General features: G+C 44.7%; 3 protein-coding genes across 3 annotated transcripts; all 3 read right to left on the minus strand.

The window, feature by feature from the left end:
• Positions 1-477: 477 nt before the first annotated feature.
• SERLADRAFT_458732 (uncharacterized protein) lies at positions 478-3,745 on the minus strand (the record flags this gene model as incomplete). Its single annotated transcript, XM_007314481.1, has 6 exons — positions 478-2,237; positions 2,305-2,341; positions 2,404-2,530; positions 2,620-2,771; positions 2,839-3,200; positions 3,255-3,745. The coding sequence occupies 6 exons, from the start codon at positions 3,703-3,705 to the stop codon at positions 1,957-1,959; spliced, it is 1,410 nt and encodes a 469-aa protein (XP_007314543.1).
• Positions 3,746-4,430: 685 nt separating this feature from the next.
• SERLADRAFT_458734 (uncharacterized protein) lies at positions 4,431-5,963 on the minus strand (the record flags this gene model as incomplete). The annotated part of the gene is made up of 6 exons (XM_007314482.1): positions 4,431-4,544; positions 4,600-4,784; positions 4,833-5,115; positions 5,170-5,317; positions 5,370-5,811; positions 5,867-5,963. The coding sequence occupies 3 exons, from the start codon at positions 5,876-5,878 to the stop codon at positions 5,223-5,225; spliced, it is 549 nt and encodes a 182-aa protein (XP_007314544.1).
• A 904-nt stretch (positions 5,964-6,867) lies between these two features.
• On the minus strand, positions 6,868-15,318 carry SERLADRAFT_413311 (uncharacterized protein; the record flags this gene model as incomplete). Its single annotated transcript, XM_007314483.1, has 29 exons — positions 6,868-7,000; positions 7,059-7,155; positions 7,300-7,348; positions 7,406-7,538; positions 7,594-7,775; positions 7,834-7,948; positions 8,004-8,068; positions 8,193-8,295; positions 8,482-8,563; positions 8,820-8,899; positions 8,958-9,006; positions 9,155-9,195; positions 9,361-9,402; positions 9,702-9,773; positions 10,215-10,397; positions 10,451-10,576; positions 10,663-11,227; positions 11,543-11,603; positions 11,669-12,094; positions 12,143-12,194; positions 12,291-12,457; positions 12,516-12,528; positions 13,177-13,403; positions 13,465-14,042; positions 14,319-14,592; positions 14,646-14,939; positions 15,001-15,037; positions 15,122-15,192; positions 15,296-15,318. The coding sequence occupies 28 exons, from the start codon at positions 15,133-15,135 to the stop codon at positions 6,868-6,870; spliced, it is 4,260 nt and encodes a 1,419-aa protein (XP_007314545.1).
• Positions 15,319-15,578: the final 260 nt, after the last annotated feature.

Below are 15,578 nucleotides of genomic sequence, written 5' to 3' on the forward strand. Positions count from 1 at the left end.
TCCACTCATGCTCTACTTTCTATTAATTGTAGTCTAGCCTCCCACTATGCCCTCCTGCCCACCCCATCACCTGACCTCGAACACTCCGCCGTCCACAAAACTCCCGCATCCGCTTACGAGCTTTTCCTCCACAACCAAGTTCCCTCCTGGGATGTAATCAAGTCTGACCCATCGCCCGCCCTTTCTCCCTCTACATGCACAAAGCGTTCTTTTGAGTATTCCGTAGACGATTTTTTCTCTGATATGAAGAAGCGGAAGGTCAATCCTTCCTATGATCCCTGTACGTAGTCCCCCTTTTAACATCTGCTCCCTCTCATCAGGTGTTTCTCCCAGACATGGCAGAGCGTCTCAACAACATCTACGCTTACGATGTTTCCAATTACGAAGACGGCTTCAACCCCCGTTCCGTCCACTTTGACGTGCGTACACCCGAGGAACTTGCTGCCGTAAACGACTTTCTCATCACCTTGGGCCGAGATGTCACTGATTCCAGTCAGCGGCACCCGCAGCAACAGCAGCAGCAGTCACAGGAAAACTCCGCCCGCTTCTCCCCTCAATCTTACTTTGATGCCGCCAGTCTCGAGCAGTTGGGTTTGACGGGCATGCCAGGTCTCCCCGGCCCAGGGACCCCCTACGCGCACGACTCTACGTATTCTCAGGGCCCAACGCCTTCTCATCAGTACGCCGCAAACGCTTACCCGTCCCCTCCTTCTGTCACCCGCTCTACGCATCCTTCCGTCCAGTTAAGCCAGCACGCCTCCATATACCCCCCCATCCACGACTCGGCGCCTAAACCTCCCTACCCGAGCGACTTTTTGCATGAGCAACAGAGGATGAGCTCTCACGATTACAACCACATCGTCCATCCCCGGTCTACACCCTTCACCTCCTCTCACTATACCTCGCCGCACAATCACTTCCATCCAACGCCTCCCTTGGATCCGACATCGCCGTATTCTCCGAACTCGACGCCTTCGAATGCAACGCCCCCTCATCATTCTTCACTCGAAGATTCTTACCCTCACTGGGACATGGTACGCCCACCTCCCGGCGCACCGCCCCCCGTACAGCTCGAAGCCCGAGATTTTTCAAACAAAGCGATGCGCACAATCATTCCCTTGGGAAACTCCGGTGCCACGCGTCCGACGCTCGAACCGCAAGTGACCAAATTTCCGCACCGGGGCCCTCCAGCGAAGCTCATCTCCATTACCTCTACCTCCGCGTCGTCATCAACGTTGTCGCCGGGAGGCAATCGAGGGTCGATGTATCCCCTGCTCAATCCCGAAGATTCAGATCTGAAACTGCCTTCTCTCAAATTCGATACTAGACGGTGCACGCTTCCTTCCCTGAAGGAGATGTACCGATCGCCGTCTCCCGTAATCGCAACCGTTCCGAGATCCCCATCGACGCTATCCTCATCACGTGAGACGACACCAAGCTCTGCGCACTCGTCTCCGGTCTTGCCTAGCTTGCGCGCGATGGCGGCGTCGCCAGAGAGCGATGAGCTTGCGAAGAAGGTGGGCAAGATCGAGTTGGACCGGCTCGCGAATAAGGAGAGGGTGTCGCCGGAAGAGCGGAGGAAGCATGCAGAGCTTATTAGGAATTTGCTCGTTATGATCAATCAGGATTATAAGAAGTGGTATGGGTCGCCTCCACCCACGGTGCGGACCAAAGTTGAGGAGATGGCTTCCATCCCCCGAGATGTTAAGATGGCCGCTGCTTAGGGAGACGTCTTCTGTTTTTGAGTTTCATGGACGTATCTGTGTGTTGCTTTTCCTCAACCCTCTCCCAGCGCCCCCCAGTCTCGATCGACACTCCACTTCGACTTACACTAGATAACACCATGTACTAGCTTTTATTATATTCCACCAGTTCCCATTGATGTTGTTACAATAATGCGATCAGAAAAAGCAATGATACAAGGTTATAAAATGCACGAGTGCTCCAATAACTTCTTTAATTTCTCTTCAGCATCAGCTTTATTTTTGGAGCAGAACCTGATGGCGTCGCAGGCACGCCATCCACACCTTCCATGGCGGACACTGGAGGGCTCGTCACAAGAGGGGAAGGTATGGCAGCTGCAAATCCAAACGATGCGCTTTGGGACCCTCTTGCAAATCCCAAGTTGGGAAGACTGGGAGTAACAGGGGGTGGACTTGTCGCTGATGCCGGAGTCGCGGGGACGGGAGGCGTGCCGCTGTTGAATTCAGCCCAGCGAGGGCATTTGCGGTTAGTCTCTGCAACATTGCGAAAACAAAAAAAAACCGTTAGCACTGAGGGAAGACAAAGGTGGGCGTGACATACTCATGTGCCCCATTTGGCCACAATGTCCGCAGCGTCTCTGCATTTAGACAGGAGTCTTATTAACATGCTGTAGTCAGGGCCCCCAAAAAAATTAAATACCGTCGTATCCGGTTTGAGTGGGCGATTAAGCTGCATTGGTGTCCCTCCCTCTTTTACGATCTTTGCGTTCTTACGATGCAAACGTCGTTCTTGGTTCTTCTTCATCCGCGCAATTTCCTCTTCCAATCTAGAGAAGAAAAAACAAAAGAACAAGGAAATGACAAGAGTCAGAATTTTGACATCGAGTGTGAATCATGGAATCATTAAAAAACGTGCCTTTTCTTAGCGCGTTTGTCCTTGTCAGCATCACCTGTTGGAGCAAGGCTGTCTGCGAGCGTAGCTTCCTCTTCAAGATTCTGTCGTGCACGAATGTACGCACGTATGACAGCAGGCTCGCGGATGATTTCCATCTGCCATTCATCGTCGACCTATATCCGCGGTAACCACTGTCAATGAAAGGAGCTACATTTTTTGAACATCGCGATTAGAACGCACCTTGCGCTTAATCCTTAGAACCCTCCGGTTTCCATCTGGACCCATACTCATCTCCCGATCCCTCTCCAGTGAAGATCCACGGCTGAAAGCTGGGGACAATGGCGGTCCTGCAGCCATTGGGGACATGGCTGGAGAATACGGCAAGTTTTCCGTCCTTATCGAGTTTTGACGATGCAACGGCTTCTTCGTATCACGACTTTCACGGTCTCTCCTCTCGTCCTCTGCTGTCAATTCAGGCTCATCTTTCCGACTCAATGAATCAAACTGAGCCTTCCATATCCGTTCGATCTCTGATTTATATATCTGTTGTTGCTCAGCGACATTATACCGATGAGCAGACTTTGGGCGATTCTCCGCTTCAGCTTTTCGAGGATTTTTGATTGAGTTATCATCGAAAGATGTAGAACGGTACATACCTAATTTTTGTTCATAGTCCTCTCCTGCCTTCACAAAAATATCCTTCATGGATATGCGAATGAAACTGAAGGCCTCGCCGCGTCCCGTGGGGTCCCCCTCTCCGTGAAGTCGGAGCATAGCCTTGGCTTGCGTTGCAAATAAGAAATTTTTAGTTGTTATCCAAGGAGCTAGTTGTTGCTCTACTGAAAGCTTCGTTTCGTCCTCTCCGTCGGCAGCATCTGCAGTTTGGCTGTAGCCTGCATCCTGCAAATGGCGTTGTCCGACCTGCATACTTTCAGTCAAAACCACCTGCTCGGGGGTTACCGACTTTAACATGTCTGCATCTGATGGTATGGTCCAGCCAGATTTTAGACGCCAAAAGCCTTGATGGGGTCCACGCCTATGATACTCCATGAATTCTTTCAGACGCTGCCTCATCTGCAGTTCGTTTTGATCGGGGAAATACTTCATCAATCGCGATATCTTGAGACGCTCTTCCGTACTTTTCTTCAATAGTTTATAAGCAATAATCTGCAACCGATGTTTAATAGTATTTGTGATCTTCCTAGAGTGTGGTCCGGGAACTTCGGTGACAGGGTATGTTTGACCAATAACGAAGAGATTCTTGATCTCTCGTATGAAGTATCTTGTTTCACCCTTGATGGCACTCCTGTACATGATATTAGCAGAGATACTCTGTACAGAAGGACATTCCCTCTGACCTCACAATAAGGAAGTCGGTCGGATAGGCCTTATGACGAAAGAGCGGAGCACGGACTAGATTATTGTATAATGCTGGGAACGTTTGCCCAGGATAGACGTATCCAAATTTCATAAACGGTGACTCGTCCTGAGGCTCTAGGACAAATGGAACACCGAGGTCTAGCTATACAGTGATCCCTAAGCTAGTCTGTGAACAAGAAATGACAAACTCCATACCTTGGGCATATAATCATCCTTGTCATCCTTCTTTCGATAGTAATTGACCAGAGCACTACCCATGCCAAAGTTTGGAATGATGGGAGGGTGTTCTTCCTAGCGTAATTATAAGCAAAAATAGTTGTACAGAAGGTGACTTCACACACTGAATATTCCCATAGGACAAAATTACTCGTATCCTTGAGACTTAAGTCACTTGTTTTGCGGAGACCTTCACCGATATTGCCACCTTTGCCAACTTTGCGGCCTGCTTTGTCTTTCTTTTTTTTCGCTGTGCGCACCTTACTGAACCGTAGTTCGATATTTGTCGGGAATTGCAAAGCAGGGCGATGAAAGGAACGCGCCTCCTGCTTTGAGAGCCGAGTTTTATACTTGAATAAACTCAAATCAACAATAAGCGTAAGGTCAAGTATTCAAGAAGCTTACAAATGGTAATTGTAGCTTCTGCGACGGATATGCATGCTCCACAACGAGTTGTCCAAATGTTTGGCGCACGCGATGACGCCCTCCTTCTTTCGCAACTTCATAGAATTGATCGTTGGAAAGATTGAATTTGTCCCGAGTGATACCAACATCGGTCCTAAGACGCTTTCTGGGCCGAACGGTCTCGACTACACAAGATTATAAATCGCATATTAATAAAGAAAAGGGATACTTACCATGAGGTCGCTCCTCTGGCACGACATCATCTTCATGATTGAATTCGAGTTGCGTAAAGTCTCGATATAGAGTTCCGGGACCCCATATTATGCTTTGTGTCCACGCACCAGATTCCAGTACCTTATTGACGGGCATACTTAAACTTGTGCCACTGGAGGGCGCATGGGTTAAGTGGGTTTCTGGTTCGTATATAATCTGGTCCTCCCAGTTTGAAATAATAACGAGGTCGAAAGCTCGATCATGGAGGGGTAGGTTGACAGGCACATCAGATTTTTCGCGCTCCTGTTATTGACAGCGCTTGAGAATTCACCACTTGATTCTTTCAAAAGCACTTACTTCTAATGCCAATAGTAAATCTTGTTCGACACTCCCAGATGATACTACTGCCTCTACTCGCTTGTTTTCAACTCGACGTCTGGTATCGCCAACACAGCGTCCAGAAAGCCTTTCTGCGGATCTCGCTTCTTCGGATAAACCGTTTCGACTGTTGTACCATCCACATTTACCATCTACTAGTCAAAATATTGCTTGCTCACCATGCACCGGTTTCTTTCCTAAACGCGATTTCCTACCAGTATAGCCTTTGAACAACTCAGAGAAATCCAATACCTTATCCTTTTCGAAAGCTGGGAATCTCTCGTAGACGGTCTTTGGTCTTTCCACAAGGCGTTTGACAATTCGTGTACGCTTCTGCTTGCGACGAATTCCGACAGGAGACTGAGCTTCCAGTTTGACTGGTGACTCGTCAGAAACCTCTCCCTCCATTTCTTTGTCGACTTCGTCCTCCCAGTCCTCACCCTGACCGACACCCACGGCATCATCATCCCATTTCTCGTTGTAGATCTGACTAGAGCTCAAGGAAGGAATACCAGAAATCCCCAACTGATTTGATAGTCCAGTTCCACCCGGAAGAGATAAGCCAGAGAGAATATGATCCAAGGAAAAACCAGTCAGCGCAGAGATCGCATCGCTTTCGTCCTGAGTTGCAGGGATATTATTGTATGATAGTGAGGGGTAGTAGAGCATCACTCACTAAGTGTGACATGCTACAACTAGAACCAGAGTAGTTTATAATAAACTAGTATGCCCCAGAATGAAAATGAAACGTTTATCAGGAAGTCACACAGAATATGCTTTTGTCAAGTCAGAGAGTACGTGGATTGCGTCACTGAGGTGCGCACACCACTAACGTCACATGATCACTCTAAGTAAAAAGAAAAAGTCGGCTAAAGTCGTGTGAAAGTCAGGTAATATTCCTGAAGTCAGGTGAAAGTTAGTCTCCTATTAGACTCGTGACCCTCAGTAAAAAAGGCTAGTTGAGCTGCCAATCTCAGCTACATGGTTGACTCAGCTCAGCCCAGCTCGGGCTTACATCAGGAAATCGGTGAAGTTTCGACAAACATTTCTAATCGCTTACTGTGCATTATAATGGACAACAAACATGTCAAACTAATCTATCATTATGATAACATGTTTGATAAGTCTATACAATTGATGGCTGGCTTTATGAAATTTTGCAAGTCTACCATTATTATTGGTATTGTAAGTACCGCTCAGGATATGACATATATAGCTTTGGTATCTTTCCGTTTTGCACAGGTCATCTTTTATATTGTATGGGGAAGTATATGAGTCTTTGCTAGTGCATACTTCTGATGATGTTTCACAGCCTGTTGTCATCTGAAAATATAAATATGATATATCTAACTCTTGTTTACCTTTATAATCTATGAGGGACTTTACACATCAGAAAATTTGTGCCATAATCACATATGTAGTCTTGAGTATTAGGCTGGTATCGGTGGAGTCGAGACGTAGCCGCATAATTCGTGTGGTCCGAAAGATTTATACTAGTCTTGAATATCAGCAGCAATCAGGCTGTTGTTGGTGGAGTTGAGCTGTAACTGCATGATCTGTGTCTTCCGAAAATTTTACACTGTCAATAGCAATCTTACTAGTAGAAACATTTGAGCAGAAATATCACAGCGGCGATACAATTATCAAATCTAATCCATATATACAGGCAGATGCAAGTCAATCAAATGTGGTATGAGATCCCTCTCCATTTTGAGACCTCTTCAAAGCTTCCCACCTTTCTCTAATCCTTGCCAACGCGCTGTCCTTGGATGCCAAACATTCGGGAGTTGCATAGACCGGGAAAATTTGCCTAAGGAAAAGTTTGAGTCACTAAAGCGATACTTGTAAGAAAGCAGAACTCGGAATACCTGTTCCACCACGCCAACAGTTGATCGACTTCTTCCTTCTCTTTGGGATATTCCAGCAAGACAAGGATACTGTTGTAGAACCGTTCGGAGTTGGTGACTAGATCAGTGCAAAAGAACGCTCAAAGTGAGCGCAAAACGAACCTGTGCAGTATGTAATGAGCACATGGTTTGAATGGAGAAACAGCACTGCCTACTTGAGTTACAACATAGGCAATTGAAGCCTTGGTGACCGAACGCATACCGTGTATACGTGCGTTTCCAGAACATGATGTGAATATGTGTTTGAAAGCCTGTGTGATTTTGTTTATATTGGTGTATTTTACAGTAGATTATCGGCATCAATTCACATTGACAAGAAGACTGCTTCTGAGCAAGCCATTCCAGGAGTCTTCTGCGTTGTAAGAGTAGTTTGCATAAAGCATAATAGGCCACTGGTCACCCAGAACTTGAATCTGCCCAGTCATTAATTTTGTCTTGGTGCTAGAAAATCTGTGAGGTCAAATTAACTAGTTACTAATAGACCAGCAGGTCTTACTTTTCATCAGACCAATCCAATCCTGCAGGACAAAGGAGAAACCCGGTTCGTTCATGGTTTGCTTTTACATTGCGATGTATGTGAGGTGAAAGAGTCTGTCCTTTGGGGGTAATCCAGTCAATTACAGCAGACTTGAGACCTTTGGTGTCATCAGACCTGGCCCCATTTGCGCCTTTCTGGATCTGTATAAAAATATGATGAGGTAGTTGTTGTTTTAGATACTAATAAGATACGATGTACCATATCTGCAATCACAATGATATCTTCTTCTGTAGTTTCCGTAGCCATCAGACGCCTCTCCAGGCTTGGAACAAGCTTCAACAATCCTTTGAATATACGCTGTTCCGCCCTGTCTCTGCAAAGTGAATGTGAATCAATCCAAAGGACTGAGCTTGACAAGTTTAACTTACTCTGCAGTTAAGTTCTCGTCAGGTTCATCTGATGCGATCCTTTCAATGGCATTTTCAATAAGGCTCTGCACATTACAAAATGCATGTATTGTCCTCCCAAAATGATGTCCATGGTGTATCAGAGGATCCTGCGTAGCCCTAAAGTATAAGGTGAGGACTTTTACAGAAATTCCTATATGATTTACGCACACTTTTTTTTGAGGATCCAATTCCAATGTGCTCAGTCGCCTGCTGCATTTTTGAGTAGTAGTATTCGTCCAAGATGTGCGACTCAAAGAGCTTGGTTGGTCCACTTCACTCTCCCCATCAGATATTGTATCACACTAAGAAGACGAGGTTAGTAAAGAGACTGAATGGGTAAAATATGAGTAGTAGTATGCCAAAACGCAGCAGTGTTCAAAGTAGCACTGGGCTGCTAGGTTCACAAGTCCCATAGAATATATATGATATACTTCAAACCACACAATACAAAACATACCAAATCTGAAACCATCCGAAGCTATCCAGTTTGAGAAATTGAGGCTGCATACTAGCAATTACAATTTGAGCTTGATAGATTCCTGTTGAGTTGTTTGATTTGGAAATTTGACCAGAATAGTCAAAGTCGCCGTGTTAAGGGCATGGTTAGCTCTAGCCGCCAACATGACGGAGAGCAGATGTCCTGGGCCCTAGCTGGCAATTGCAGGCTGTATTTTCAAAAAGGATTATTGGAGATATCGACAGAAGATCTTGACCAAAGCAGTAAAAATCACCATATGTAGATGACAGAATTGGTTACAAATATGATGATGTAATGTGAATATCAGTTAGTCATACTATTATCTTGAAGGTCTGGGCTGTGCTTGAAAATGATACTTGTGAATTCGGGGACCCGAGAAAGGCCTGTTACTTGGCTCCTGCAAAAGGAAACTGGTCAATTCTGGAAGTAGAACACAGGATATTCCATATTCTTACCGTAATGCGCAGTTAGTCCAACCACCTAAAAACCTCAGCCTGAGCTGACCTTGAATATCATGATAATGTCCGGTCAAGCTTGAAGACAGGTTTAAAAAGACTTGGAGCTGGCACTTACTTGAACATTATCAGTTGTGCTGTAGCTGCTCTTCTTTGTAAGTTCAAGTTTGTTTAAGCCAATTACAACTGGCACTTACTAACCCTATCACCTTTTGCATTTTGGTGAAACAAAAACTCGCTGGCAGGAATATGACAAGGACACAGAATCAAAGACACATCTCCACCCCAGGTACAAGATCAAACATCTTACTAGTTTTGCGGCCTGGAAGGGATACACCAAAGATATCATTGCAGTGAGTTTCAAGATGTGTAGTTATTAATGGATATGGATTCAATTACTCACAAATTATGCCAGTTTGTTGGGCTGCCTTGAACATGATAGAAACTGTAGAGTAAAGTTCAGAGTCAAATTGAAAGCCGGAGAAGTGGATAGGATGAGTATTGCAGCAGAACAAGAGTCTAATTGCAATCACAGTGCTGAACCCGTGTCTTCACGCTCTTCAATCCACACCAATCACGAGTCACTTCATGGTGAAGATGACCAGGAATTATGTCTAAAGATGAAACTTGGAGTAAAGAAAGCCATGGGTTAAACAGGTAAGCTGTCCATGGATTGAGACGTAAGGTGCAACTATTAATCAGATATTCAACAATTAGGTAGCAATAGTTGTGGGCACAACTCACGTCACACCCATGTGCTTGAATCCAGCAATGCAGGAACAAATACGCTGATCTCCATCCTTGAGGATCAGCCAGCTGTGAAGGCCGAACAGTTAGCAGAGATAGAAGAAAGAGCAAATAATCTATCTTACTAGCTAGCGCTTGCAGAGGGGTTTGGGACACCTAAACCAGAGCAAAGAGGGGATGATTAGCATATTCAAACTTGTGACATTTCTTCATGCTGCCTGAGTCTTGTTGTGCTGTAAGAAATATCATGGATGAAACCGGTATGTGATAAGAAAAATGGGATAACTGTGATAGGACAAGTCCGGTATAGCATGCAGAGGGAGATTACATCGAGTAGGGCACCTGTTCATTGTATTTGTAAGGTATATCGTCCGCCAACTTGTAGGTGTTGCATAACAACTTGAGCGGTCATACTCGAACTACAGGAGAAAAGGATTTTAAGTGTGCAGCTGTCCACCCTGACTTACCTATTAGTCCACGTCAAACTCCGGTGATTCCTCCTTTCCATACATCTCAAACATCTCCAAATCATGTGCCAGCATATTGTCTTCAGCATCCTCCCCTGCTGCTGTATCGTTCAAGTCGTCCAAGTCCCAACCTTCCCTTTTGCAATTTGCTAAGCTCAGTTCTGGATCCTCATCATCAATATTTTTGTCAGCCATGCCAGAATCATTGAAACAGGTTTTAGGAGGGCTGTGTGTTTGATTGGAGTGAGATGAATGTAAATTTGTCCCAACATCACTGACACAATCCTGTGAATGATACGTGGAGGTGCTCTGAGTATGTGGATGACATTCCATGCCCGGCATGTCAGTAGCCTGTGATGACCGGATAAAAATACCCTGAGTGTAAATGTGTCCAACGGCAAGACCCTAGTGATATTGCATTGCCATGTCGTGATCAACAAACCTAACCATTACTTAATTGACTGATTAAATAAAAGTAGTTACAGACATACCTGTTGATATAATATAATTTTGAGTCTTGACCATCTCGCGCGCATCTTGACAAACCAACACCATCCGGGCATGATTTGTCCCTGGCAAAGGCAGGGATAAGATGACAAGCACGAAGCACATCGGTGGGATCAACAAAGCCAAACACATCATTGTCGGCCATAGGAACAAAGCACAATGTAGCAAGTTGATGGGGCTCACAAGCTTGAAGCTCATACCACCTCACCCATAAAAATTCTATCCGTCTGGGTCGATAGTCAATGTTGGTAGAATCAATGGAAATTACATTTGCATGGTAGATCCCTATGACTTGAGCATACAAAAAGGGGTGTGCTGATGATGAGCTAGAGTCGGGGTAAGCCAGCAACATAATATTGCAATAGTTTGTTTGAGGATTGATTACGTCTTGGGCTTGCTGAATGTTGTAGGTCGTGTAGTTGATGCGGAGGATCTTATGGTTGTTTATACGGTCATTCTTGAAGACAATATGCCCCAGCATTGTGCTGGCACTATATCGGAGCAGATCGGCCGATATAGAGGTGTCCACCATGCCAGACTGAAGGTTTGCTGTTGTAAATGAAGGTACTGCTGGGATGTGAGTGCGTTAAAAGAGATGTGCCTTTAACTTCAAGATGAAATCCTGCTCGATGGATAACATTAGTTTCAGTGTATCAAGGGCTTCACAAAATGCCATCACCTTGCCAGCAGGATTTGCATATTTATTTACCAACTTGCCTACGTGCTCTGGAGTATTCTAAGACTTGCCGATAAAATGGTGATCACTCGGCCTAACATTGTTTGCTTCCTGAAGGTTGTCAGTTGCGGTTGCACAATACTTTTTTTAATATAGTAGGCATAGGTGGGCTTGCCGTCGTTCTATACTTGTGAGTTGTTTGATATACTCAACTAGTCCTGGTATATCAAGACTTCCCCATGCAATGTTCTAATTCACCCTGATTTAATAGGATATTGTAAGAAGCATAAGAAAGTAGTAGGGTATGTACTTACTGGCTCTGTAGAGTACACATTTGTAGTGCCAAAACGCCGGATTTGAGCAGGGTAATCTCCAAGGGCATGAAGTTTGTAAGTTCGTAGGTTGAAAGTTTTGGGCCGACATCTAGTATCTGGGACAGCATTGCTGGCGGTTGCAGCATTGGAAGATTTGTTATTTGATGCTTCCTGGATCTGGCGGCACTGTTGAGCATTAGCTTCTCGCTGAAGTTCTCGAGTGCAGAATGCAGGGCATGTTTCACTGGCAAACTTGCGTAGTCCCTCCCCAAAGACTTTGGTTGCTTTTTCTAGAATGGTGATCGTGTAGTCAGTATACATCCGTAATTTGGCAAGAGAATGCCAGTGAACAAGACAAAACAGCAAATGAAGGATTACTGTGTTATATGGCTCTGGTAGTAGGCCTTCAAACACAGGGATTGCGCACTACATATTGTTAGATTGCATTTGTAAGTCAAATACAAGTATGCATACCTGCAAAAAATCCTCAAAATTGTGAGCCGCCATCTTTTTCATCTCAGAGTTACTTTCTAGTTATCGTCAAGTCCCTACTTTCAGAGAGGATACAATCCGACATTTTACGGCCAATAGTCACAATATAGAAAAGCTGCACAACACATACCGCATATCCAATGTATCGACGGGGCAAGTATTCACACATTCAAGGATCTTTAGCAGATGTATGAAAATGGATTTCCATACCCCAAGTTCGAACTCGTGCATGAGGTCAACAACAAGAATGGAATACACATTGAACCCAAATGGACCAAGCTTGTTTGAGAATGCATTCTGAATATGGCATACCGCAATCAGTAAATGTACATGTTCAAGGAACTGGTAAACTTACTAGAGTAGGTACCCTGGACTCGGGCTTCAGGATATCATTGACTCTGACGCTAGTAACTGCATAGTTTGTTAGGCTATGAGAAGACTAAAAGAGAGTATTTCTCAGTCTTATAATCAAGAGACTCATATTGAAGGATAATATACCTATAAGAGAGTATTTCTAATAGTGTAAAGTGAGTATGATGATATAAAGTAAACTGTAAAATAACCAGACATACCTCAGTCTTATAATCAAGAGACTGAGGTTTGTGTAAGGCAGAGTGCTACGAGTTTTTGGAATAAGTGTGGGAAAGTTTTGAGCTTATGTAATGTAGTGGAAAAGCGGTCAAGTAGAGATGAAAGAATGGTGTATGGAAATGAAGAAATAAAAGGATAAAATGATAGGATGTGAGTGTATCATAAACAGGATATGCCAACATAGTTTTGTTCATAGATCATTTTTTGAGTTGTGATGACTTTAGAACATTGTTCACTATTGTCCACGTGTGCTAACAGTGTTTGCCCTTGCATGTCTTCTTCTGACCCAACATTGGGAACATCAACCATGGAGACCAAACAACGGGGGCATGGACAACAGCCAAGATTCCTTATGCTTGCGATCAGAATCCTGTAGCCCAATAAACAATTAGTTATCTGTTAAGGAAGAAGGTGTAAAACTGTACTTCTCTGGATAGTCTGCAGAGTATGTGAAGATGCGTGGATAGAAACATCGCAACACCCCATCACAACACATGATGACAATACCATGTTTGTATGCTTCAAAAAATTCTTCATCAAGAAGAACATTCCATTGAGCATGAAATAGCTCACGGTGACAATGTGTAAAAAAGGCGTCGCTCAGCTTGTTGCCCACATGTTTGGTGGCAAAATCTTTGAATTCATCAGGCAGCTAAGAACAGATGGCGAGTATCAGTAACCATGTCACAGAAGACTGCATAGGACAAACAAACCCTCTCGAAGTAGGCTGCATGATTGCAGAGATTACATGAAGGCTTGGAGTGCCGATACTTTGATTCATTACCAAAATACACGTGGAGAGGCCATAGCTTTGAGTTGCCAAAGGAGGTTAAATGTGTAGCATCCAACCATAGCATAAGTGCTGCGACAACACGTGGCAAGCTGCAGCTAGGCTCTGGAGGTGAATTTTGCGGATCTTTATGGGCCTCTAAAAATGCATCCGAGGTGTATAGCTCACCGTATACATGGCTTTCGCCAGACTGATGAGGTGGACACCACAATAGTTGGTACGGCTCGTGGTGAAAATGACGATCATCCTGTGGGTTCGCAAGCTTTTCACGGATCAAGGACACAAGAGAGCGGTGATACAAGTCCACTACACGACGTTCGCAGGGCCCGGGATTTTGAGACCTGGTATGGAAGGGAACAGTGATAGTTACTGGAGTCTTCTGCCATCCAGCATCTTCCTCTAGCCAACTCTCATCCCTGTCAAGGTCAGTTGTCCCAAGTTTCTTGTTAATATTACGCCAGTTAACATTGCAAACATCTTCAGGTTGAAAGTCTGGACTTCCTACAATATCGAGAAGCCTTTTAAAGCTTTCTTACAACTTTTGGACGCCATCATTCCAATACCAGTTGCCTAGGAGGAACAAATTTTTGTTCGGATAAGGACTGAAAGGCCGCTCATTGTTGGGCTGTGTAGTGTGTCGAGACATTTGCGATACTCGAGTCTCGTCACAGGAGCCTGGATTGTCTGGGTCGTGGGACGGTAGGCTGACACCACAATATTGACAGATGAGATTAAATGTATTCGGTGGTGTACGGAACAGATGAATAAGTTGCGCACCAAAAGACTGGGGACAAGAACTGGGGGTTGAGTCAGATAAAAGGGCACTATCAGAATCCGACATTGAGGCCTGATTAGCATGAGATTTGTTGTTGTCTTCCAAGGGAGAGGTGATGACGGAATGAGGAGGAAGGGGGGACAGTGGTTCTGGTAAAAAATCTTTGAATTGTTGAGGAAGGCGACGGTCAAGCCTGCGAGATCGACGCTGTGCCAAAGGCCGGTCATCTACCTCTGCAACAAAAGCCATATTGGGATCCATCGCAGCAGTTTGAGACTGAAAATGGAATTAGTCACTGATTGAGGAAAAACAAGGTGGTAAATCCATACCTCCGAATTTCCAGTCAACCCTTCTTGATTGCTGGAGTCCACGTCCATATGAGGCCCGCTAACATCATTGTGAAATTGTCTTGATGGATCATTGTTCTCTAGTGTACGCCTTTTTTTCTGCTGAAAAGCTTCTTTTGCCCTAGAGAGTACACTAGAGAGTCGCTTTTTGCCTTTGAGGCACATTTTCTGGTGTTTGCTGAATGCAGCTATGTGCAAAAAGGACCTTCCACAGGTACAAACTTGATGGAACACCTGTGTGCTACCAGATAAAACTGTTCCTTCCATGTTGGAGATCTGTTGTGTAATTTGTACTGCTGGGACTTAGTTATCAACTATGTGAGTTCAAGTAACTGACCTTGAAGCTAAACCCCTGCCAGCACACCCGCTGGATACTACAAATGGCCAAAAAACAGCGAGGTCAACGTGAAGAGGTGCAACGAAGCACTACATTCAAGTTACACCAGCTTAAGAGTGACCGTGACCATCCCATTTTGGCACTTGATCCTTCTCGTTGATCTGAGAACCTGTCGTGGCAGTGACTTGGATACTATCAACAATATATTTCAGTTGTAAGAGTTCAAGAATTGATCACACACTGCACGGCATTTGTGTCCTGCATGTTCTAAAAAGGTCTAATTAAGATTACATACAGAAGGTTTACCAGTGCTGCCATTATTAAATTGCAGATTCCTGGATGCGCACTGCCACTATGCTCTGAGTGTTATATTGAAGCTTTAGTTATTAGTAATAAGCTGAACTAGTGTTACCAGAACAATCCAAAAAATAAAGTACTCGCCGTTGCTTTACCGCCTGCTATATAATGCATTGATTTTCCAACTTTTGGCATTCACTTGCAAGAAACATTGTCGAAAGTCAAGTACCTGGTCCCTGGTGAGCAATATTGATGGCTATCACGGCGGTCAGGAATAATTG

This window comes from Serpula lacrymans (assembly GCF_000218685.1).
Source record: "Serpula lacrymans var. lacrymans S7.9 unplaced genomic scaffold SERLAscaffold_3, whole genome shotgun sequence".
Taxonomy (NCBI): Eukaryota; Fungi; Basidiomycota; class Agaricomycetes; order Boletales; family Serpulaceae; genus Serpula; species Serpula lacrymans.